Source organism: Ammodytes marinus, assembly GCF_949987685.1.
Source record: "Ammodytes marinus genome assembly, chromosome: 18".
NCBI classification, from domain to species: domain Eukaryota; kingdom Metazoa; phylum Chordata; class Actinopteri; order Uranoscopiformes; family Ammodytidae; genus Ammodytes; species Ammodytes marinus.
Window position 1 is genome coordinate 9,741,728 of NC_137222.1, and position 27,947 is coordinate 9,769,674.

General features: G+C 38.2%; 1 protein-coding gene across 1 annotated transcript in view; it reads left to right on the top strand.

The window, feature by feature from the left end:
- Window positions 1-27,947, top strand: part of brinp1 (bone morphogenetic protein/retinoic acid inducible neural-specific 1) — a gene marked incomplete at both ends in the record, with an annotated part of 79,875 nt that overhangs the window by 30,245 nt on the left and 21,683 nt on the right. The window contains 2 exons of the mRNA XM_080047236.1: window positions 3,162-3,331; window positions 22,269-22,374. Of these exons, the coding sequence (XP_079903362.1) occupies window positions 3,162-3,331; window positions 22,269-22,374 (276 nt within the window). The remainder of the gene's footprint in view (window positions 1-3,161; window positions 3,332-22,268; window positions 22,375-27,947) is intronic.

Genomic DNA, 27,947 nt, shown 5'->3' on the forward strand with positions numbered 1-27,947 from the left:
TCCATTGGCTTCTTTCCTTTGCACATTAAACAGCTGTATAGTTTAATGTTCTCCATAAAGTGACCCATATTTGTACCATTAACATCAAATGGGCCGCTCCAGGCCATTCCATTACATTAAAACCCCACTTGCACTCTTGGCCCTCATCGGCATCCCCTCGCATGAACACATAAAAACGGAAGAAAAAAACTAAACGTGTGCACACCTCTAAATATACAGATTTTTAAGGTGAAGTACATTGTTTTTAAACACCTCTCAGCTGTAAACACATAAGCTCTGCGGGAACTGATTAATTCTGGCACGGTGCCAGTGAGGGGGCCCCGGAATAATGTAACACAACGTATTACTTACAGGAAGGTGCACACAGATTAATTTTTAAGGCCAGGGAGGAGGTAATGTTTTTTTTTTGCCTGACCAGCAGCAATAACCACAAAATATTTATGCACAGAAGACCTCCTTTTATGCCACGCTAAGTTGCAATGGAGATTAAAGAAAATGGGGGGGGGGCAGATCAGCGGCTTAATGTGGGACCATTATTCTTGTGCAGCAGTGGAAGTCAAGTGTGTGTAAGTAACTTTGCCAACGCCCGGGGGAGAGAGAGAGAGAGGGAGAGAGAGAGAGAGAGAGAGAGAGAGAGAGAGGGAATGGTAGCGTCAGAGAATGGGGCCTCATCCCCTTTTAGTGCTTGTACTCTAACCAGGCATGAGACATTGGCCCTGACTGCTACAAACCCCCTAGTCACGGTCACCACAAGTTAAGTGACCAACTCCAATGCATTGCCGGGGGCCAGATAACCCTTCACTTCACTGGGAAAAACCTGAACATATGTGACATCATGCTCTTGAACGAGCTGAAGGCATACGGTCTGCCATTTGAACGGTAATCTTCGAAATGCGATGTCGTGTTGTGAGTTTTGCGGGCGGAAACTGGGGGGGATTTGGTTCGGGTGTCTGCTGCTTGTTTGCTGTTTATGCGTCTGTTTTTTTCAGCGTGTAGGAGTGCAAGATGAAAAGATGATGTGTGTAGACGGAGCAGCTCAACCTTCATTGTGTGTCAACAAGCAAAGATATGACATGCAAATAAGCGAGATTGTCTGGGTCTCTGTAAATATTTGGACCCAGTTACCGCTCCAAGCGTACACGTTCATGCCTTTTGTGGTACACAGACACTTACTGAAAGGTCAGTGGTTCCGTTTAAATACCACACCCCCCCACTGTTTTCCTGTGGCCATTCAAACGTGGCATATAGTAGTAGAGTATTGTTATTCTTGGCATAGGACAAGGACTCTCTAGGATAAGAGACATGCTGGTTTTTCAGTGTGCATAATCTTTTTTATATTCACAGTAGTTGTGACCTTATTACAGCGGCAGTGATTTAAAAATTCACATCACACTAGAGGAGGGAGCTTGACCTCTTTAACTCGGGCAAATGAGTAAGGTTTTCCAGTCGACCCAAATCCGCATTTGAACTATGTAAGAAATGTCACCAACGCCCACAAAAATGGCTCATCATGACTGGGCTTAACTCTGTTATGTAGTTGTGTCAGCAAGAAGATACATCAAATTCTTAAAATCAGACACTGTCAACATTTCAATTATTTTCATAGCTGTTCTGGGTGTTGTGTGCATATTGTTATTGATGTACGAGATGTTAAAGGTGTAATTCTGGAGAAGGCATGTTGACAAAATCACTTTGTCAAAAACCGTGAATATCTCCTCACGATCCACGATTCCACCTGTCCATACTGTGTCAATACACAGCCTAGGCTCTGTAAACGGGTATTTAAACAAAGATGGCCCGTCATAGCTAGCAACTTACCAGTTTACAGAGCCTAGGCTGTGTATTACCACTGGAATACAGCACACAATACAGACAGGTAGTGTATCTTAAGGAGAGATACATTTTTTTAGAAAGCAAAACTATATTCTCCAGAATCCATGACTGCACCTTTAACTTTGCTACGTGTGGTTTCCTCTGTGGTTCAAAATCCTGTTTTGATAAGAAGAGGATAGAAGAAAACAAACGTAAATCTGTTGTGAGTGTGGGGGATGGAAATAAATAGTTTAGCAACTCTTCAGGCAGTGTGTTAGTATCACCAGACGGGGTCAGTAATTTGATTTAACCATGAACACGAGTATGTTTAGTCAGTCGGAGGTGTGTGTGGGGGGGAGGGAGGGTGAATCAGTGGAACTGTGTTAATCCGGGAACATGTCCCATAATGCCACAGTACAGATTAACATACATAAGTGGCTCCACATGGTTACCACACCAGCTGCAGCAAGTCCTTCTCTTGTATTTTACTAGTTTTCTAGGCACCAATTAAATCCCTGGAATTGGTTAGTGTTATTTTCTACTTGTCTTTTTATTAAAAAAAAATCTTATCCTCCCTGGTTTGGCTGAAAAAAATAAAACAATTATGATACCGGGATGTGTTATATATTTGTTCTCCACAGGATACAATTCCTGTGGTATTTGTGGGGGGTGAACATTCTATATGACTAGACCTCTAATGGAAATAATGACATCCCAATGGGGGTACATCCAGGGACATGTCTGGGGAGGGTGCCAGCTGGGGATAATAAAGCAGGGAATACGGGAGACTGTTCCTGGAAAACTAGGGCATCTGGTTTCTCAAGCTAAAACTGCTTTGCCTTGATATTCAGAACCTCAGATTTATCCCTCCCTGTTTTAACAGCTCCGTTGGCCGCCCAGATATAAGACTGTATCGGACAATTGAAGATATCTTCAGTGCACTCACATTATCCATGCTATATGTTAATATATTTTATTAAGATATATTTCTTCAATTAAAAATGTAAATACTCGCTCTTTTGCTTCAATGCTTCAAGAACCTTAACATCCCCCCTTCCCCTATTTCAATTATTTTCAAAGCTGTAACCCCCTTTGTGTTGTGTGCAGAGTGTTATTGATGTAAGAGACATTAAAGGTGGAGTCAGCCATTCTTGTGAATTCATATTGACATTTGACAAATTCACTTTTTGTCAAAAACCCGTGAATATCTCCTCATGATCTATACTACCTGTCCGTACTGTGTGTTGCTGAAAGACATCCAGTGTAAATACACAGCACACCAACATGTCCAAAGCATTAAACACAGTATAATCCTAAATCACATTTCCTTTGCCCTGTGCTACCTGTAGGAGAGGAGGCGTTGACAATGTACCTGGCCAAAAACAAGCTGGACAGGAAGCTTGTCAACGCTACTCAGAACGTGGAAGCCCTCCATCAGCTGGCCTCGTCCTACTTCATCGACCGCGACGGCACCATGAGGAAACTGCATGAGATCCAAATCTCCACCAATGCCATCAAGGTAGGGGGGTGCACATTGAACATACACATGCAAACACATATTTCATACAGGAAATGTCACTACCGCTGTGCGATGAAACGTTGGATGGCAGATACCAGATGCCACAACTGAAGAAAAAAAGAACATATATAATACGTATAAGTGCGTGTCACAAGTATTATAGAAAATCCTATACATTGTACATGATAGCTGAACAGTGAGGAAAGAAAAATTGCAAAGGTTGTTCTATTCAATTCTTCCGTTATACAGTAACACTTGGCCTGTGCCCTGAAGTATGTTTGTGTGCACACCTGTAAAAGGAAACAATTACTGTGTTGTGGATAAAGAGTTGACAATAAACCACGACTACATGAACTCCACTGTACACCACACACAATAACACAAGTTGCAGGAACGGAAAAATAAGAAGCAGTGCAGTAAATTGAGAATTTTTATTTTCTTTTCAATTTCAAAAGGAGTCGGTGGGAGAGAACAAATAAAAGAACGCACTTTTGAAGACTGACTTCGGAGGAGCTTTATGTTTATATGGAAACAGAGTTAGTAAAAACACAGCTGCAGGTAGTACTTGCCAAAGTCATATTGTACATTGGACACTTAGAAAGTTAGCTGCTGTTAATGACAAGCCAATGGGGATAATAATGAATTCTTCTTCCGTTGGTTTTCATGGGTCTGCATACACAATTCTTAGCAGACAGCAGATTGCAGATGATAAAATAGACTATGCCACAGATACATTGAAATCCCATACACACAGCTGCAAAAGAAAAAAGTTAAATCAATTATTATTATGGTCATTTATGAGCTGAATATAATTTTGACATGCAGTTAAACATATATGTTGTCTGTAATTTGACACAGCTGATCTGGGGTCTGGGAGTTTTGTATATATTTGAGATGATGCAGGAAAATATTGTTTATTTCAACACTTTTCTTTTTTACACTATTCAGCATTCAGCAGCATCATGCATGCAGTTTAAATAGTACGGCAATAGTGCTACTCATGTCTCATCTGAGCTAAAGATTAATGGGTTATTGCATTCATCCATATCTGCATGTAAGATGGTTGCAGTTTTTTTTAAACTTTTCATTTGAATGAATTCAGCTGTCTAGGGGCGAGCAACATTAATTTGAAAAGTTTCACTTATTTGAAAAAGACACATTTTCAAAGCAAAGTGCAGTCACATAACTCTTAATCCATTGTAGCTAGCTCATTTAAATAATGCATACTCAGCACTGGGATGTTGCAGTTGTAACCAGACAAACGTCTATGCACATCAAACTGCTCTGTTATCGTATAGGTATTGTAACCCAACAACTGCTAGTTTTTCTTTTTGCAGTGCAGAGCAGCAGGAGCGTATAGGCCTCCTCAAGGCTTATTGGACACACACACAGACTACAGAGATCCATGAAAACTAATTAAAAAAGTTATCTCTCCGCTCTACATCCCCAAACATCCCCAGGACTGCCCATTCCTGCCAATCCTCACTCCATGTCTTTATCCCAGGTTACTTGGATGCAACAACTGCAAGACTGATGCCCCTTTCTTGCCAGTGGGCCAAGCAGAAGTGTAGCACAAATAAACATGCATTTTAAATTGCAATTACCAAAAGAATAACACCACTTATTTAATGTTTTAACTACATTTGAGAGTGATTAGAGACAAAAGCAAGTGTGTGCAGTATGAGTGAGGCAAACCTGTTTCACTCAGTAGGCATGAATGCATCTGTGAACGAAAAGTGCAAGTGGGCTGAAAAATATGGCATAGCATTAACATAAACATTACATAGTGGCTTTAACCGGAATTGTAAATGCATAACATGCGGCATTGATAGAGCTTTCATAGAGCCAGTTGATTTTATTGCTTACGATTTATATGCAGTCTAACATGAAATATATTTTGATAGACAGTTTACAGCCGTATTTTTATTTTCATTACTCAATTAATTTTCATATGTCTTGAGTATTGCTTACGTGGTAAAATAATACATTTTATTTTCTCTTGAACGATTTAATGGCATGTTCCTGGTATTGTCTTGGGATGGTGTGAACCCTTACTCCAGCTCCTCGATACACCCACAAATGCTTCAACTCCCCGCCTTCGTTCAAGGAGCACCGTTCTAGTTTTTTGTTGTTGTGAGTGACAAGTGGATTAAGAGACTCTGGCAGATGAGAGCCCAGGTAACAGGGAGTCAACCATGACGAAATTAAGCGGACCTGACAGTCGCTGCTGAGTCAGTTTCTCAAGAAAAAGGAAGGCAGGGGACAAGAAAGAGTAGCCCCACTTTACACACAAATGTATGCACACATGCACGCACACACACACACACACACACACACACGCACACACACACACACACACACACACACACACACACACACACACACACACACTGTTATCGCAGACCGGAGTGGACTACATTTATGCTGATTAAGACTGATGCACCTGTTGCATATGTCAAAAGGTTGGAGTTTGTCTGAGTGTAGAAAAAGGCAAGATTATGATTGGATATGGAGTGGTTTAGTGAGTTAGTTAATGGGAAACCAAACGTGCATGATGAACATATTTCACCTATCAAGTATCGCATCCCATTAGAGTTAGTGATGACTTGTTTGAAACTCACAATAGAAAGTCTCTTGTTCTTCTATTAGGAAAAAAAGTGCAGCCTAATAGGCTAACTCTATCAAGTAAGGCAAACATGGATGTGTATACATAAGGCATTAAGTACGTAGTGTACAGCAGCAATGGCTTAGCACTTTTTGTTTTGTTTAGTTTGCTCCAGTAATGTACCTTGGAAGCGCTGGGATTAAGAATAAACAAAGGGTACTGTTATAGAAGGTTTTATCACAACAGTCTGTGTTGTGTACAGTTGAATGAACAGTTTTAGATAGATAGCTAGATAGATACATATATAGAAAGATGGACCGATAGGGTAACACTTTATTTGAAGGCGTATACATAACACTGTCATAAGACTGTCATTACAATGTAATGGCACCTGTCATGCACATTATGAATGGTTATGACTGTTTTAATAAAGTGTCATTCGGTAAATTATGTCACGTTTAATGCCACATTGACATTGTATGAGGTGTCTTTTTTATGACAACATGACATAAGCTAAGACAAAATAACTTGTCGATGTCTTTGTAATGACAACCTGACATAAGCTAAGACATAATAACTTGTCTGTGTCTTTGTAATGACAACCTGACATTAATGAAGACAAAATATCTTGGTTATGTCGACTTGACATTAACCAATAACATGACCAGTCATAAACATGTAATAGTAGACTTAATAATCAAATGTAAAGAAACTATTTTGATGTATGTTGTAAGATTACATTAAACTGTCATATGTGGAAGTTTTTGATATTGACTGTCATGAAACCTTTATTACACTGTCATGACTGATTCTGTTGGCCTGAAGTAAAGTGAAACAATTTGGACAGTTCATTAACATGTCATGAAGTGTTATTACACTGTCTAATGCCTTTATAACAGGCTCATGAATGATTCTGTTGGCCTAAAGTAAAGTGAAATCATTTGGACAGTTCATTAACATGTCATGAAGCGTTATTACACTGTCTAATGCCTTTATAACATGCTCATGAATGATTATTTTGGCCTCAGGTAAAGTGAAACAATTTGTACATTTCATTAACATGTCAATAAGTGTTATTACACTGTCTAATTTTGACATTGGCTGTCATGAGACCTTTATTATACTGTCATGAAGTATTGACTTAGTATATACCTCAAAGTGAAACAATTTGGACTTTTCAGTAAATATTATTACACTTAATTATACACACAACAGTGTTAACTGCAGTAGTATCCCCTTTATAGATGTAACATGAAGCATGTCAGTATTACATGTGGAAAATACCTTAACAAAAGCAATATAAGTCAAGACAGTCTGTTTTATTTGCTAAACAAAAAATATATACATACACTTAAAACAGAAATAAGAACTACTTTAAAATCAAATGCACTTTCCAGTCCTTAAATGAACAATCCAAAGAATAAAACAGTGTTTTTAAAATAAATAATATATGTTATAATGGCTGCTAAAAATCACCAGGAAGAGATCAGCTTAAACACAAAAGGAGGGCAAATGACATTCAAACGTTGTGGGCCTGTTAGCTTCAGCATATAACTAGTGCAAAATTGTAAGTGAATACGGTTCTTAAACAGGCAATAAAAGATAAATTAAATAAAAGAGACTGTGTAGGCCTACTGCCCTGGCAGTGCGTAGTATGGAGCATGACAGCCAGCTAACATTTAAAAGCCCAATAAAGAATAAAAGACACAAGGCTTGACTTTTCTTGTTTCTTCGTTAATCTTGTATTGGTAGGTTTTTCTTTGTAAAACTGTAACATAGACATGAAAAAATAAATCAATATACACACAGTACCAGACCTATACAGACAGTAGACAATACACAGTAAGTAGTATATGGTAAGTATACACACAGCTATGCTATTCCTATTTAAGTATTAAACAACACATGACTGTAAAAACACAGCTTATCATGTATGACAAAGTATAGTGAGCTAGCAAACAATTAGCTTCTGTAGTAGTCTACCTGCTAGCTAACAGAGCCACATGTGCAATCAAATAAACATACAAGTAGCTTACTTTACATTCTTACACCTGAAAGCTTATGTTAACATTACAAACTATCAACACTTACAGACAAATAGTCTCCAAGGCAAAGGCATAATAAAGAAATACTCAGCAGCATGTATAGGCTATGATGTTCCTGTAGACTGCATACAACTGTGAATATGAAGTGTTAATATTTAAATTTTATCTTGGTTTTTGTGTCAGAGTGAGCCCTCACGTGTTGCATACAGGATCTAGCGCCAAATCTCCGGTAGTAGCCTAGTTTACATTTTTTTCACAGTTGTATGCAGTCTACAGGGACATCATAGCCTATGATGTCCCTGTAGACTGCATACAACGTTTAAATGTTAGCTGGCTGTCATGCTCCATACTACGCACTGCCAGGGCAGTAGGCCTACACAGTCTCTTTTATTGTATTTATCTTTTATTGCCTGTTTAAGAATTGTTTCACTTTACTTCAGGCCAACAGAATCATTCATGACAGTGTAATACAGGTCTCATGACAGTCAATATCAAAACCTTCCACATATGACAGTTTAATGTAATCTTACAATATAAATCAAAATAGTCTCTTTACATTTGATTATTAAGCCTACTATTACATGTTTATTTTATTGGTTAAGTCAAGTCGACATAACCAAGATATTTTGTCTTCATTAATGTCAGGTTGTCATTAGTCTCGCAAAGCCAGACCAAACTACAGCAAGTAGTATGGTCTGGAAGCACTCCGTTTAGAGCCGTCTATTCGGGGGGAAACTGGGCTGGCCTGTTTTTATTTTTTTAAACCAATCACAATCATCTACGGCGGGGCTAACCCCGGGAAGCAGCCAATGGAGGCGTAGCGTTGTTTGCCGACGCCAGCGCTTAATAGACGCTGGCGGAAGTGGTCAAGCCAGACTAGGTTGTCATTACAAAGACACGGACAAGTTATTTTGTCTTAGCTTATGTCAGGTTGTCATTACAAAGACATCTCATACAATGTCAATGTGGCATTAAACGTGACATAATTTACCGAATGACACTTTATGACAACATTCATAACCATTCATAATGTTCATGACAGGTGTCATGACAGTCTTATGACAGTGTTATGTATATGCCTTCAAATAAAGTGTTACCATATATGGATAGATAGATAGATAGATAGATAGATAGATAGATAGATAGATAGATAGATAGATAGATAGATAGATAGATAGATAGATAGATAGATAGATAGATAGATTAATTAATGTTCTTGTTGCAGTTGCAAAACATAGTATAATCAAAAAATCAAAACTTCATCACAAATGTGTGGTACGCTGTGAAGAGTGTATGTAGTGATGTCCAACATCCTTCTCTTGTTTTTCTCAGTTTCTTAGAGTGACTATGTTCAGATTCTGCTGCCTCAACATATGGCTACAAAGAAACTTGCATTTGCTTAAGCAGACCGGTAGAAGATATGCAACATCTTGTTGCACACATTAAATGATCTTAGCCTCCCAAGGAAGAGTCTGCTCTATCCCTTTCTGTAGTCAGCCTCCATGTTACATCTCGTGTCCAGTCTGTTTGACCAATCTGAATGTTCTATAGGTTCATTTTGTGTATCTGCGGTGTGATTTATAATTGAGATTGTTCTTGATTTCTTTGCCACATTTTTCCATTCAGAGTTGACTCACACTCAGCTCTTAACAGAAGACTAAATTACAAAAACATATTTACAAAATGACTTGGCATTCTCACAACTTGTCTCCCACCAATCAACACCAAAACATTCCAACAAAACCTACAATTTGTGCTAAATTGAAAATGTTGTTTTCTCATTTATTTAACATAATTGAATCTACAGCTATCAACATCAAAATCTGCTTCCATCACTTCAACTTTTGTGCATCTTCACACTATTGACTTTTTTATTTTTTACCACTTACAACCATACACCTTCTTAGGGATTAATACTGTCAGAAAATATTTGAAATCTCTATACAATTTGAATACAGTAAAATATTGTGGTTCAGGCGTTTTAATATTGCGTAATATAACTGTGAAGGATACGGTAAACAAGGACAAGTCAACACCATTGATTTACATTTGTTTAAGTGTTTACAGAAATTCTCACACACAAATACATATTTATTGTTATTTTTCCAACATTACATATACATACTATAGGAAATTAATATGTCAGGGTTCAGTATTCAGTAGAAAGGGCTATGCATCCTTAAAAATCATCTGGTACTGTCACATAATCAATGCTAAGTGTCTGAGGATGAGTCCTTACTAATTATATCATCTCAAATATTTGTCTTGTTTATAGCATAGGGGAGAACGGGGTAATATGTCACGGATAGGTTGTCACAATCGTTATATCTCGGAACCAGAAGGTGCTGCCTGTTAAATTTTGGTATGTAAATATCCACAACTGTGATCAGAGGTCACCTACATAGTCTTCCTTGGAGTTAGACTGCTGAATTTGAGGTGAGAGGACTGTTAGTGTTTTTCATGTCAAATTGAAAATATTTAGCTCCTCAGTATTTTTCTTCTAGGCTTTTACACAATGGGTTTATAACAAAACACTTGTTACCCGAAACAAGTGTGAAGGGTAAGCTATAGTTTAGATTGTTTTTAGCAAGCTAATTAGTTGTCAGATGGTTGTTGGCCGTGATGCTAACAAGAAATTCTAGTTGGGGTTGGTCGTCACATTTTTTGGGGGGTTGGTTGTCACATGTTATCCAAAGGGTGCAGCCAGGAAAGGAACCCAATAACAAAATAAAATGTCAAGCTGTATCCTCACTGACACCCCAGAGAAGGAGAGAATAGAGCAGGAAAGGCAGCTTGCATGCAAAAGAGAAAAAGGGCAACAAAGTCAAAATGACCCAGTGCATCCCAAACTAGACCAGTTGCCAAGGCTACTGCACCCCAGTGCACTCCACCCCAGCGGGGGGAGAAGAAACAGAAGAGAAAGAGACAGGAGGAGGAATCTTCATCAGATGAAGAGGATAGTTTGTGTTTGGTTTGTATGGAAACGTTCTCTCCAGCACCCGTTCAGAGGAGGTAAGGGAGAAGTGTTGTATGTGCAACCAGTGGGCACACAATCTCTGCTTAGTTAGTGAGCAGACCCTACATTTGCCATCACTGTAACTCAGATAGTGAATGTGTGTATCCTAGTTGAGTAGGCTATTATTGTTAGACCTATTTGTTTTGTTCTTTATGTTGTTACATACAGTAGGTTGGTCTTAATATGGATTTCGTTTTTGTTTAGTCCTTGCTCATTTTGTGTTAAGATGCATACAGTTATGTAGGCCTATTTTTCAACTTGACAATGAAATTAAACTTTAAAATTCAGTTCTGCTTTCTTGCCTTCTTTTTAAGATTTTTCCCATTAAGATAACATTGTGACAAACAACCCCATAGTGTGTGACAACCGACCCCTTGATGGGGTTGGTTGTCACAATGTGTTAGAGTGTCTTTGATGGTAAATTTCTTCTTTATTACAATAAGTTAGAAAAAGTGAGGGGTTCACATTTCAAGCCAACACCTTAAGCTTCAATTTAATGTAGGAATGACAATTGAAAGATGTTTAGGTGATGAGGAAGTCTCACTAGAGTAAAAAGTGTGCCTACTTACCCCGGTCTCCCCTACCCCTTTCCTTTCATATTGTGCTTTCATGAGGCATATTTCTAGATACATGTGTGATGTCAGCATTCATAGCTGATTCAGAGTATGGACGTTGGTAGCTATTTAATGTTTTTAATACACCAATGACTCTCTATGTGCTTGAACACAATATCAGGGTGCAAACATGCATTGGTATGATTAACACGTATCTGCAATGCTCAGGCATAATGGTAACGTGGGAAAGAGGGTGAAAAGGGGACACATACATTGTTTCGCACTAGATTATCAGAGAATAAAGGAGGTGCAGCCTTCAGTAATGGCCAATCATCACATTACCTCTTCTCATCTGGTTTTAAAAGGAGCTGACAGTTTCCTAATAGGCTGGGAGTACAGTCCAGGCAGGGCACCTTCTCTCCAAGTCTGCTGTCCTCTCTATACTGTACTTTGCATTGAATAAAACATGGGAGCCTTCTACAAAGTAATTCTTTTGATGGCGATGGATGGTTTCAAGGGACACGTAAACGCATGCATAATTGTGCAGCATGTTAGCATGAAAATAGATATACCTTATATTACAGGCACTGCATTACAGTAATGCACATGCTGATCATTATGTCTTCAGATAGCAGCATCAATTGCAATTCAAATATATATATATATATATATATTACCGAAATTACCAAGAGTTTCATGTAAAATTTCATGTCAAAATGAGAGTTGAAAAAGCTTAAAAAAGCAGCAGATTATGCGCATCACATTCTGTGAATTTATAAAATACGGTCTTTTTAAATACTTCTTAGAAAATAAATAACTGTCTAAATGAAAAACCCTCTAAGGCTGAACCTACATTCTTGCATCCACTGCAGTATGTATAAATAATAATAGCATAAATTGGAGTTCTCCAGTCAAATCCCCCCAGCAGACAGACAGCGATAAGAATGTGCAAAGGAAGCAAAGTCCAGCACAAGGCAGGGATCTATAAACACAGAGAACAAGGGCTTTGCTCCTCCAATATTGATTCAGAATGGCTGTGAGACCTGCTTTGGAGTGCAAACTTACAATCAGGCTGAGAAACATGTGTCAATAGAGCACTACTGTATGTTTGAGACATTTCCTGTCTGCAAGTAAGCAGATTGAAAGTCAGGTGCACTTTGGTCCACTGAGTTTTTTCTTTGTGAGGCAGTCGTAACTTTTGCCTCTGAGGGAGGTCATTTCATTCATTTATTCATGATTGGGTCATGTGCATAGAGTTCACACACCCATAATGATCACTTAAAACAAAATTATATGACTATAACATTCAGTACCTGTGGTTGATAATAATATCAATCAAAAAAATAAAAACAAGGATAGTGTTAAACAAAAATTTAGGAAACACTGTACAATATTTATTATACCATTCTGCTTTTCTTTTACTTTTTCTCCCAAGTGTTAAACAGAGGAGAGCCTTATTTTATGTAGTATTTCTCTATACCCTCAAATTAATAAGCAAATGTATGCATGTACCATACAGAACTACTGATGCAATGAATAAAACTGCTGACCCTTGGATTTAAGATAATTTTCTGGCACTAAATACATTGAAGTATGTATGTTCTCTCCCGTCACAGATAGCTTTCCAGAAATGTCCATTATCAGCCTGAGGCAAAAATCTGTTAAGTTTGTACATGTTGCAGTGGTGGCTTATATACTCAAGTACTTTACTTGATAGGGGTACGAACTGGTCAACCTGTTTGAACTGTAGAGAACATTTCAATTATTGATTGAACAAAATTAAAGTTTTTAGTGTCTGACTTCACTAAGTTAATTTAGCCATACCACAAAAACAGGTACAGCACCATTTACACATTGCCATATTAAAATGTCATAAATATTGGATGGAAGAAAAAAACAAATTTAAATGGTTATAGGCTAGATTTTATCAGGAAATTGGCCTGTAGTAGTTTTACATTTCACCAATCACAATTGCATTAGATTTGGAGCAGAAATCAGGCTCTAATTTGGAGAAAGCTACATGTTGTGCAGATGGTACCCCCCTCCCTTCAACAAAACTTCCCAAATGGATGACTACCAACTTTTGTTTGGCTATTTACGTAATGTGACATCAACTGTTTTCTATGATGGATAGCACCTTAGAACCAAAACAAAACCAAATGTATTATGCTCCTCTAATGAATTAAGCCATAATGTGGCCACTATTATAATATATATATATATAAATATACTGTATACCGTTTATGGCAAGCCTGTAACCAAAGATCACTATACACTGTACAATCACACAGTTTGCCTTTGCATTTTACAACTTTTTCAATTGCACACACAGAGTTTACACTCAAAACATTATTTTTTTTAAAAGTTCAATTGAAATCACATTTTGTCATCCAGAGTTTTTTAGCTGTTTGATTGCTCACTCAACAAACTCAAGACAAGACGTGTGTTCATGTATTGTGAGATAAAAAGGAGGCTCTAGCAGGAATACCAATGCGGTTGTTATTCCAAAGGCTCTTGTGCTGTTTAGCATACTGCTGTCTGGCTCGGCGTGACCGTCTGTTCCGCCTATGATGGAACACTGACATTACTGCTTTATGCAAGATGTGATTGGCCCACTGCCATCTAGGTAGGTGGAAACTGGAACAGTGTATTCCGGCAAATTCATCCAAGAAACATACATTTCTCCGTTTTGGTTACTGATTTATTTTTGTCAAAGGAGGACACAATCAATGGATGATTTTACCGATCATTTATGCTTTAGCAGACAAAATCAATATGATTCAGTTGGACTTTAAATGCGGATGTAAATAATTGTGTATGTGCAGTATATCCAAGCATAATTGTTGCTGTGCATGACATTTTCAAACATTATTTGATTAAGTGTGTCATCATCAGACTACTAATGAGGCGGCAGAGCAGCATGCAAACATCAGGGCAGTCAGCAGGACATATAACAATCAGTCGTTGATGACATCAGACATCTGTGCAGGTGCTAATGCAAACCTTTCAGCATTAGAAACCCAGTCATAATTGCATATATGAAAATAAATTTTTTTTGGGGGGATTGACGGCTACAATTCACGCTCACGGTGCAAGTTGCAATGGTCCGAATACTTAAAACACATTATAGTGCCATAAAGGACATGTAAAATTGTCCCGAAGGAGCACACATTTCTTAGGTAAAACAAAATAAAATACACAATTCACAAGACTAGAAATCAAAAGCTGTATTAACCAGTGTTAACCATGAGATATGCTTCAAACGGCAAATAATAGCTTTCCTCCTTTGTGTGTGTGTGTGTGTCTTTTGTGTAGACGACACACACTTAGGATAGGATACGTGCATAGTGGCTGGGTGAATTTATCAAACCTTCCATCCTTGATGCCCCGTTCTGTCTCCCTGAGCCTTTGCACTGCTTAAGAGGGCTCAGCTACATGTGAACGTTAATCAAAACCAAGACGTTGTCCCCACTGCTGGCGCTCTCAGCAGAATCTCAGCCTTGTTATTTACCTGGTACCCACCATACCTAGAAAAACATTGGCTAAAACAAATGCTATTCAGTGTTTGTCCCCTTGTGCATTGAGAAAAACACCCAAAACTCAGCTGTGCAATGGAGACCACATACAAGTTCAAAAAACAAAGGTTGAAGAACAAATGCAAATATGACATAAAAGTAACATGTTTTTTCCTTCCCTCCTGTGAAACATGAAAACACTCACATGATACAGCAATGGGAGCATGCAAGCATACATGTACACACATAACAGAAAAAAACAAAACAAACACAAGCAAACATTAGACCCACAGTACGAGCGTGCCTGGGGTTACGGTGTAATGAGATCCTACGGTATGGGAAATCCCCGCTTGCACATCATGTATCTCCATAAAAATGGAAAACAAAAATCCCAGAATCTATTTAACCTTGATGTATTATGATTATTTGTTTTACTGATTCCTAAATCAAAATTCAAATCTTTCTTGTGCCAAAAACACAAAAGCAGTCTAGCAAAATCATGCCTGGCTGATTGCTGTGAAAAAAAGACATGCGGTTGTTTGTTTTCGTTTGGCTGAACCAGATTTGCTGCAAGCTAGGACTCCAGTGGCGAGGGAGGTTCGTTTTGGAATGAAAACATAGATACCCAACGGAGTGTTTTAATGGAAACAAACTGGTGTGTATGTGTGCATAGGTGCTTGCGTGCTATCACCAGTGTATGAGTGTGCATGCGGCTGAGCGGCCGACTGTGGCGTGTGTGCTGTATAATAATTCATGGATGAAGCCTGCGAGTATGCATTCACACCGGGGAGTGTGCTTACTGCATCCCTCACAAGGTCACCTATCTACAGTTACTCTGGGCTGATTTACACAGGGGTTCGATATGCATATTTCCTGAAGATGCTGCAGTGCTGTGCGGAGGTAGTAGTGTGTGGCAGCCTCAACCACACTACTTCTCATCATAGCACAATCCAATCTTGTGAGTTGAGGGGGTATTTTATAACGTGTATACAATATGACCCAGATTTGTCAACTGCAGAAGCCAAGTTTGGAGCCTTTTTATATCTAATTTGCATTTGCCACAAGCTAGCGTTACAGATTTTATTTGCTTGAGTTACGCACTTGAGGGTGCCACGCTTCTGATTAGAAAAGCCCCAAAGTTGAGCATTCTCTCGGTATCGTTTAAAACAAATGAGTCAAAAGTGGCTTTTACACGCATGTTTTGTGTTTTACAAATAATTCTAATTCAAATATGTATACAACAAATGCTGTAGATAAACCAGAGACATTTATTATTGGAGCAATGAGGATGAAACCCTAGGCATTCTAATGTGTCTTGAGGTAAATAGTTAGCCACTTGTACTACGATCTGTGTTATGCAGAAGAATTGCCCTCTGAGGTCTCACTACCAGTCTGGGAGAATCACTGAGCAGTGTGTCTCTTCATTTCTAGGTATCCAGAAATAGCAAGTCATTAAGAGAATGGCAGGTGACGGGCATATTAGGAAAGGCTCAGCAGAGGCAATGCGTAATGAAGACAGTTCAACCTTACAGTATTCTTCCGTGTCTCACTCACCCATCTTATTTTCTTCATCCTTTGTTTTCCTTATCTTACAAAGCTTCAAACTTCCCTTTTGATTCCCCCTCTGTCTTTCAAGTTGAAAATGCAACTATGGGGACACAGTATAATGTGAGATTGAGCTTTCGGAGAAGTATACCCCTCTCAGTATGATGTAAGGCTCAGAAGTGAGGCCACACTGCTCCCTTGACAAGTTGCGTGAATTATAGAAATAATGAGAGCTTCATATGCTGTGATAATTTTAATGAACTTGCTGAAAAGTGGTTTTATTATTGCTTAACTGAACCGTCGCTTAACATCCAAGGGTGATATCTAAAACATCCGATTTCCACTCTTCCATTTCTCGCAGTGCTGCAAAGCTAATTAAAAGCTAATGCTGATACAGCCTATAGAGATGGAGAGCCTTATTTCAGTTTTAACAATATATTGTATTTATATATTATTCATTATGAGTTATTTAATTGAAAATAAAATGAGTGTCTGTGTTTGCTGTATTTTCTATTGATTCATGGGGATACGGTTATAAGCACATGCAAAACTCTCAAGGCTCTATAACATGTGAAGGATGCACCATTAGAACAATTGATATTGATTAAAACCATATATTTGATTGAAAATGACCTAATTCTCAATCAGCCCTATTGGGCACAAGTCGGTGGAATGATATTTATTTTGCAATTGATGCTCTGAGAAGTCATGCCTAACAATTCCCATTGGTCCGTGATAATGTGAGTCTGTTTCGCAGTTATTCTTTGTAAAACATATTTGCATTGCTTATAATGCAATAATAGCCTTCACTGTCTAAAGTTAACCTCAGCTTCTCATGTTGCCTGCGGAAAGTCGGTGTATTTAAAAAGCGATAAATTGTAAACTCCATGAACTTAATTAGATTTTTAATTGGTGCTTTAACTGCAGGTGCACTGAAAACTTCAAGCATACAAGTAAAAAGAGCTGTGTGCTCAAAATACATGAACAGTGCTGGCGTCATGTATAAGAAAAAAAACAGTATACAGGACATAGTGTTTGTTGTCTGCTGCAGGTGCCTAATTAAGCACATCACTTTCCATTCAAATAGTGCCAAACACTTCCATTCGAATGTAAGTATATTAATGCAGAGTGGATTGCTTGAGATTTAAACATGTAAGCAAAAAGTGTCAAATATGCTTGAGTTCCAAATATTTGGCCGGCGAATGTAGCAGCTGATTATGCATGTAATTGACAGATTCATGCTGAAATAGGATTCATTTTTTTATATGAAAAAAAAAGTGTCAGCACAAACACCTAGTATTTGCCTACGAACGCCTGATGTACTGCAGCTGCATTGTACGTTCCACACCAGGTTGAATTTTACATTTTGAAAAGCAAACAACTTTGCACAGACAGGAGGGGGGGGGGACTTAGTTTTCAACATTGGGGGCTTTGGGAATTGTGCATTTGGTTGCCGACGGAAAATCCAGAAAAAAAGTATATTAATTTGAAAAAAAAAAAAACTTTAGGATCTCATGTGCATCCTTTCTTATTTACTTGCCTAGATGATTTTTTCTTGATGACAGATGACAATTAGAGAAGATGTTCCAGAACCATGCTTTCTGACTCTGGGCTGTGATATAGTCTGGGCCCTGTGGGATTCCACTGTTGTGTTCTGCTTAATAATCCAAATCCTCTAAATCCCCCTCGGCCCATTTCAGTCCTTTGATTGCTCCTTGTATTTTTATGATGTTATACTCCCTTTTTCATAATCTGGTGCACAGCTCTCTTATGGTGTGTGCTGGAGAGAAAGGAAATGAGACGGCCTAACAAGGCTTCATATACTGCCCTACTAAAGTCCCCCAGATTACAAGGGTCAGTCTTTAATCTATGAAGCCCATGTATGTCTGCTCCCAGTTTATATTTAAAAAAAAATACCATTGACAGTATGGTAAACTGGCTGTGGCAAACTGTGCTCATCTTTATGCACATCCGTTAGATTGTGTGCCAGTGTGTTTGGGATTTGTGTGTAAGTAATAATGTAAATGTGCTGGAGCTAGCGCATGCATATATCCTCATTTGCCACATGGGAACATGTCTGCCGGCGACAGAGGACAGATATTCACTTTGCTCTGTCACCATGGATCATGCAGCACAACCTTTTTGCAGGAAGTAATTCATTCTGCGATAAGCAAAACAAAAAGGGAGGGAAAAAGAGTCCTGTCAGCAGCCATCAAGATGGTCGAGGGTGATAGGCAAGTCTAGCTCTGTAATCAATCTACACATGCACTCTACGCAAGGCCATGGGGTGCATTTCAAAGTCCATTGCTTGGATGAATGAAGAAGGGTGCATGCATGGAACGTGTGGACCTGATAAAAATGTGAAAGGCAATAAACTGACTGTCAAGAAATGGTTTAATTAAACCAGGAAACATATTTGTTAAGTATGTACCCATCTATCAAGCTAATGAGACTGACATAGGCCTTCTATAGTGTGAGGGCATTAAATATTATTTTTTTTATCAGCGACAGAAGATAGGTTTCTTAATTTTGACATGAAGATGGCGTTTATACAAATGTGTTCTAACTGATGGGAAATATCGTGCACTGGTTTGGTGTGGGTTGTTTGTGTACCGTCCATATAAGTTAGTGATATTTTAAATCAAAGCTGAACATAATGTGATTTTTTAAAAAGGTTAAGTTTAATTTTCACCCAAGAACAACAGCCTCCAGACACTACAGTATTTGTTCAATACCATAACATACCATATCGGACTCATTGCATCATGCCATGAAGTTAACTTTTTACATGAGGGCCTTACATTAGTAACTTGTTTTCTTATTACCTTCTTCACCTATATTGTGTCATTTAGTTTGCATTATCAATTCAGGGTGAGAATGAGAGTTGTAATGTTTCATAGAAACATGAAATCAACTGGCTATACTTAAACAACTGTGTGGTGTATTAGTTCAGTGTGTAGGAAAGTATCTTTCACATGGCAAACATTATTAAGGAGACTTGGTTGTCAATACATTACACTGACCTTAACACATATTATTTTCTTATTAACATCAGCATACTGTTGTGAATTTGTTTTCTCCTTCACTCTACAATGCAGTTGCTAGGTTATGAACTTTGTGTTCCTATTGCTATTGTGAATGTCAATCCAATGCAAAAGTAACATAATGTAGTATCCCGATAGTACTAATTTACCATACTGAGATTAGATGCCATGTATATTCAGCAGACACTCTTTGACTTTAAAATAGTTCTAAATCATACAGTAGCCCTAAAAGCAAATCATGTTACAGCAGTGTGATGTGAATGCCCTCTATCCTAATACGTTGAGGAGCAAAACCGTCCAATAACACGTTTGTACAGTCCATCCCTGACACACTCTCCATGATTTAGCATTTTCCCCCTCAACAGCCTGATGCCAAGGGTAAGATATACATCTGTTTAATTTCTTGCTTGTCAGCGCGCCATCTGGTGCACTATCAACATTAAAGACAGGAAAAATGGTACCGCACTGTCAATCACAGACACACTCCCGCAGAATGCACAAGTTACTGAGGCCATAGTAAACAACTTACTAACACATTGGCAATTTATGTTTACCCATCAGAGTTGTGTTTTTGTCATGCTAAGTATGACTACAGATGCCAAATGCAGTCTTAAGCAACTTATAATGATTGGTTTCGAGTTCAAGTTGCTAGTGAGGCATTGGAGTGTCAAAGAATGCTTTTAGCTGTTGATTTACAGACATTATATCGAAACATCAGGCCTTTCTGAATCTGCCAAAGTGCCAATGCCCTTGCTTTAAAATGTTTTCAGAACAACTTCTTTAGAAAAATTAGTATGACTCTATGGTGGTACTGATTTAAATTTGGTTTTCTTTTCTACTACAATTGCCTTTGTAATCCATTCCATTTTCCCTCCCATTGGTAAGATGTTTTGATCTAATTTAAAAAGAATCAACATTAACAATTTATCACATCTACTTAACTATCTGAAATAGGGCGCTCATTGTAACAAACCCACAACAAATTATCACCTGTCCCTAATGGCATTTTTAATTTAAATTTTTCATTGCTCAACAAAAACAAAAACAACACTTGAGGTGTTACGTTTTATTTTGTCTCTCCCTTAATCTCCTCTGCTGAGAAAGATCTCACTTGGCTTCCTGGAACCTTGTAAGAGTAGTAGTAGGAGCCACGGGAGAATCTTAATGAGCAAAGGCAACTGAAAAGAGGAGAGATGTAACTTTTTCTTTTCAAGAGCAAACCTCTTCAAGGTCTCGGATGTGGGAAGATAGGCCTATATATTTTAAAGCAGCCTCTTCACATCTGAATAGTGTCATTATTTCCTTTGACAGTGTTCTGGGGGCGGGCACCAAGAACCACTGTTATAGCCGCAGCGCTATTGTTTGGAACAGGACAAGGGCCGTAATCTCTTTCTTTCTTTTCTTTCTTCTTTCTTTCTTTGTATCCGTAACGTGCCAAGGTGTTGTCTAAAATGCAATTAAACCTTTTTTTGAGCACTTAGTCATTTATCACTCACATCATTGGCTAGTGGGGAAAATGCTGAGATGATCAAATTAATGTTTCTTGTTTGAGAACAAGAACATTATGTCACAATACATTATGTCACTGTAAAACGATTTATTTTGTCTGCACCTCGCAGGGTGTTAAATATACTGGTGTGAACTCGGTGCGCTTACCACCTGTGAGTCGAAGACAATTTACAAAAAAAAAAAGCCTAATGACTGTTACATTACCCACTGACAGCATTAATGAACAGGTGTTAACATCTTTCTACCTGTAAACGCTGTTAATGGCTGGTGGGTCTTGTGATCCCTAGCTTTGCACATGTTGTCTTAAAGTGTTGAATGGAGCACACAGTTAAAGGAGTCAGCGTTTATGGAGAATGCTTGTTGTCTGTTAAAAATATGTGAATATCTCCTCACGATCCGCTACCTGTCCATACTGTGTGTGCTGGAAAACAAAATCCAGTTTCATAACACAGCATAGGCTCTGTAAATGGGCATCTTGCTATATGCATTATGTTTACTTACCCTTTGTTTACATGTCAGGTATGTACTGATTTTGACAAAAAGTGAGTTCGACAACAAGGCAAGGCAAGTTTATTTATATAGCACAATTCAGACACAAGGCCATTCAAAGTGCTTTACATTATACACATTAGAAAAACGAATGAATAGAAATAAAACATTTAAAAGCGAATGAATAGAAATAGAACATTTAAATAAAAATAAAAATTACATGTTAAAATGGAAACAGAACAGTCTTCAGACAAGCATTCTCCACAATTGCTGACTACACCTTTAAGACGCAGACATACTTTACTAATTGTGTGTCCGCGTGCTTGTACAGTTGTGCGGACTAGGAAAGTAGTGTCATTCATTCTGGACACAAAGGGCCGTGCATGTCTTGTGCTCCAGAATAATACTAGAACATTCACAGTCTACCAAATTTTGTTCAGGTCCATCGCAGACATAGGCAGATCACGATTTTTACATCACAAGTAGCAAAGCGGAGATCCCACAGACACACATAAGCTGAAAGTATGAATTGGCCTTCAGGGGAACACACACTCCACAAATCCATATGCTTGTTTTTCAAATGTGTGTTTCATTTTATTCTTAATTTCATTGCAGGTGACAGAGACACGGACGGGGCCACTGGGATGCAGTAGCTATGACAATCTGGACTCAGTTAGCTCAATCCTTCTGCAGAGCCCTGAGAGCAAGCTTCATCTGCAAGGTAAACAAAGCCGACATATCACTGTTTTTTCACGTGTTGCTCTCTGATGTCCAACATCACAGAGCCAGCCACCATTTTGGTTAGAACCTTTTTTTTTGAGAATTGAATGTCAGTGCCTTTTTTAATTGGGACTTGGATAGATTTGCTCCTGAATCCCCTCTGGGGATTGTTAAACGATTCTCTGGTGTTATAGATGTCTGCTCGTGTTGTAACGTGACTATGTTCCTTAAGTGTTACTGAAACTTTGTTCAAAGGCTTGCCTCAATACAAATCAGTTACTTGGACTGTTCAGACATGAGAAATAAGCACTCTCTATATTCAGCTACAGTTAAAAAAAACAGCTAGCAAAAGTATTGTTATACCTAGAAATCTCAGAAATGTTCTCAAGGATTTCAAAAATGCAACCATCACATGAATGAGCTACTTTCATTTGGCTACTTTGCTCAATATTGTAAAATTAGTCTTCACACACGTCAGTCACGGATCATACATCAGTGAACGCAAATATATAATAAATATTCATGGTTGCGTTCTTTGAAGTGAAAATAGATCCTCAGAATTTGATACAACTAATAATTAGCCTTAGAAAAGGATTCGCTTTCAATGACAGTCACACTGGGTGAAAAAGGAATGATGAAAGACTATGTAACCGTGGTCAAGTGTTTGAACAAAGTGATCGGTTCTTTGATTTGTTTGAGTTTACGCCAGTTATTAAAAACCAGTTTGAGAATCACAGCGTCTTACTATCAGAATTAAAGCGACAACCCCCCCCCCAGGTCCCCCCCCCACACACACACAGCTTTTCTGTCTTTTTTTCTAGAGGGATCATTACTCATCCTCTAAAATCAAAGAAATAAGTGGTTTGTCAAAAGAAACACTTTTAAGTCCTCCACTTCCACTTACTCAAAGGACTCCGTAGGTATTGGGAAAAGCTGTATTGTCATGCGCCAAATGTATTAGCCTTGTGCTTTGAAGACTGTTTTGTTACCCAATTGACAGATGACAGGCCTTGGATGGATTATTTCCTTCGGCTTGATAAAAAAAAATCCTAAAGAATGAAATAGTTTTCTCGATTGATTTTGGGCTTAGAGTTCTGTATTAGTCCAAAAATATATTTGTGTGTGTGTGTGTGTGTGTGTGTGTGTGTGTGTGTGTGTGTGTGTGTGTGTGTGTGTGTGTGTGTTTGTTTGTTTGTGCGCATGCATACGTTTGTTTGTATTTTATGTGTGGGTGTAAGGTAATATACAAGGTGCTGGATGTTGCTCCTGAAAACATGTTCTTTAAGAACAATTAGTGTTTTCGGCCTTTAATTAGAAAGACAGCTGATAGTGTAACTTCCTTCAACAATCACAGTGCTCTTCATAATGCTCTTCAAAGTGATTGCACTTCACACAGCCCATGGAGGAGGCACTGTCAATGGAGAGCTGTAATAAGGTCTGTGCTGTTAAAACATATTTATAATGAGATCCAATCATTTAATTCACCCTTCAGTTTTCCGTCCATCACACACACACACCAGTGTTAGTGTCAAACTTAGCTTCATCCCTGTGTTGACCAAATATGTCTCTCAGATCAAGCCAGCCATGTACAATCATAAAGAATGTGTCCACCTGCACATTTCATATTGGTGGAATTTAAACCTTTTCTTGCACCTGAGTCCTATGTAAGTGCAAATGCTTCTAATTGTCTCCTGTTGTTCCTAGGCAATTCAGTCGGTTTCAACGTAGCGTTATATTGTTTACTCTGTTGGAAAGTGCACTATAAAGCCATTTCATACTGCATCAGCAGTGTGTTCTCCTCTTGAAATATATGCACTTAAATTAAGATACAATGAGGCATGTCCATAGGCCATTTTTCTCTCTGTGTCAACAAACACAAAGCAGATGACAGAGACACACAGAGGTGGCCTTTACTTTGATATGTGTATCAGTACTCCCAGCATCTAACAAGAATTGAAGAAATCACAACAACATGGAGTTGAAAGTTTTCGATCATGAAATATCGGTGGGGGTATGTGCTCTGTTTGTGCAACTTTTAAATGAAGTATTGATGAACAAATGGGTGTATTGAGTAAAGCATTTCATTCCTTTTAATTAAAATAAATAATAACAATAAATATATATATATTTATTTTCCTAGAATAGAACACATTAACTAAAGTCATTTTTCATTTTAATGTATGTATTAGCATTGACCTCGGTTGATATGGCAGTGCTGAATTGGCAGCCAGGGGTATTGACAGATACTTTCTTGTCATTCAGGTAGATTTCTTGCGTGTTGCAAGGTTTTATGAAGTTGGTTGCTATGGCTGTGTGGATGTTCAGTTGGGCATGGCTAGGTAGTTGCTAGGTTGTAGTTGTTGTGACATTTCCAAATAGTTGTTTGCGCTGCCACCAAGGCGGAGCTTTAAAATTGCTGCAAAGGCCAATTCCTGCATCGTTAGTTGGTTTCTACCGTCTTTCTCTATGGTTGCTATGGTTTTGTTTAGCAATTCTGAGAGTGGGAAAAGGCACCATCTCAGCAACATGTGTTTATATGTTGTGTTTCCCTTTCGCTCTGTGCACTTAGAATGCTTGGGTGTTAAGGAAATTGCAAGTGGAAATGTTGAGCCATTTGGAACAACTTGTGGACCTTGCAATGGTCCCAAAAGCAGCCTGATCTTCTTTTATTCATAACAAAACCTAACACACAAACACAGTTAGATTCCATGACAGATTTACTGTATCCCATGGCTGGTCTTCACAGTCAGTGCCCCAAAACGGAACAGCTTTTGACAGCATTGTCCTCTTCTTTGATAACACGCCATGAATGGACATCACAAGCTATCCCCGAGGGCTGCTCTTATAAGCACTAGCAGCTCTCGGCACATCTAGCTACACACACCATGTGTCTCATTTTCAAATGCCTATTGACCTTTTACCAGGCAATTAGCTAAAATGCTAACATTTGGCATTTAAACTGTGGGGAGGAGTCAAATCTGGCCAATTTGGAATATCACAGATCACTGGCATCACTATCCAATATGCAAAAAAAATTGACATCATTATTACATTTGGGACAAAGGGTGAGGTTTAAATAAAAAACTATCTCCCACCTAATACCATGTTGAAGGTTGAGGTTTCATTTCAGATTACCGTACCTGATACGCATTGAATCTTTCACCTGGCAAAATTGACATGTATGTATGCCAGTTATATGGGCTTGCATTATTGCAGTGGTTCTCAATTATTTTCTGTCATGCCCCCCCTAGGGGACAGAATTTTTTTCGCGCCCCCCCCCCCCCCCCCCCCAAATTGAAATACTGTTGAGAACCTGCTAATATTTATTTATTTATCTGTACAAACCCACTGTATAAGTTTCTGGCACGAGCATTCTGCATACAATCACCTTATTATCAAATTAGATGTTAGATTATAAAATTAGCTGAGATAACTTCTGCAGCAACTTAAACAAAATGTGAAGTTCAGTTCATTTAAACAAGACTACTCAGTCTGTGTGAATCTCAGGACAGAGAAACAAGAGCAAATGATTAACTGAGGTTTGCATTTCATTCAAAAATGTTTTTAAACTGTAAACTTTTTTTATTATTATAGGCCAATATGCCGTCCGTGATGTGATAACCTATAATTCATTAATGTTATTATTAGTCTACTAACTTGATTTCTTTTTAAATAGCCTACAGAGACACTTGGAGACATGTGGACATTCATTTACTACAAATCGCGGCCTTTCGCGCGGTTATGACCATACACAAGCACACATCGCGCTTGCTTTTTTTTGGTCAGTTGGAAATCAAGGCCACCCGCGCCCCCCTGACAACTCACGGCCCACCATTTGAGAAGCACTGCATTATTGTATTTCTTAATATTCTTTCTTATATTTACTGCTTGAATGTTTTTTCTACATATTTTGAATTGTAGTCAATGTAGTAATTAATGTTTAGTGCTTCTTTCTATAAGATGTAGACATTTTGTGGTTAGAGGCCTTGAATTATTCTGTGAACTCCAGTTATATTTTCATTCATATTTCCATGTGAGCTCACATATTTTCATCACCCGTGGTACACACCAAATATATCTTCTTTCCTGTGAAAAACATCTATCTCCACAATTTACATTTAAAATGAATGAAAATAGAGTCAGTCAAAGTAACATCAAAATAGTCTGAAAATCCTAAAGAACAATCAATTTTAAAGTGACATGATTATTTTTAGTTTAAGGATTATTAATTCATTTTTTGAGACACGTTGACCTGCCCTGAAGTTGAGGAACAGTCAGCCACACCTTTCCCCGAGGCTGCCAGGTAGCCCCGTACGCTGACAAGCCAACTGTCTTCTCTGCTTTCTATACTGACAGCGAATGAGAAAGTCCTTTTGAAACAGCTGTCAAAATCACTACCAGTAGGGGAATGAACAGATTAGTAATTCTACTTTTAGAAGGTATAATTGCAGTATCATACACACCTATTTTCTGTTTGTTTGATGCAGTTGGCATGTCAGAATGATGTGCATGATCTCTCCCACCTTACTGGGACCATTTCTGGTGAGCCAAGATAAGCCGTGTCAAGTACATTTTGTCTGTCTTTTCTCTACTTTTTTCTATATCATTTTGTGTGTTTCTGAAGTTCATCTTCTGGAAAACTTTTCACCTTGTTGCTTTATCTTTCCCTTGCACAGCCTATTGCTCTCTGCAAACTTTTTTTTCTCTATCATGCTCTCTTTCATTGTTTTTCTTATGTTTATTTCTTCATTTCATGTTTTTCATTCGGCTGTCAAATGTTTAGCAAAAACCCTATATGTAGTATAATGCCGCTGCACCGTCTCCTTCTTTTGGAATTGAATTAACTTGTTAAGAACCTTAATCTAGACTAGCTATTTTAATTGCTTATGAATTAAATACGGGGATCATATTAGTATGCAGCACCATGCGGGCTACAACAAGGATTCAGTAATAGAAAACCCACTCCATTTTTATTCTGCTAATTCAACTTTTAATCATGCCTTTTCCTTGCCCACTTTCATATGTTCAATCCAAACCTCAGCATTGTATCTACCTTGAGGCATAAGTGTAACTGGAAAGGTATGAAAATACACACAAGAAAATCATTACAAACCTGTTACCAAATATTTTTTTAACTGCTTTTCTGGGGAGGGATTTGCTTTGGTGGAATTATCTTTGGCATGGTTCGAGACAGCATTCTGGCTTAAATTAAGAGGCGAAAAAAAGAAGAAAAAAAAGAAAGTTAATTAAATTGTGGTCAAATCTCTCCTGGAGACACTGTAGGCTGTCTTTCCAATATAACATCTTTTTCGAAAGGTAATGTTTATTTTTTATGTTTCACTCTCTCTCCTTCACACCCCTGTGGCTGGCTCCTTGTGAGCTGGTAGGTCTGTCAGCCACAGATAACACAATGTGTGTATGACACTCCCTGGATATTACCTTTGCCTTCACTTAGATTTAGATTAGAATGCAGTTGTGGACTCTGACATCAAGGAAGCTCTACTATCAAAGTATTGTTTTGGGCAAATTTTGTCCAATTTCTTCCGCCAACAATCATCAGAATTAGAAATGGCA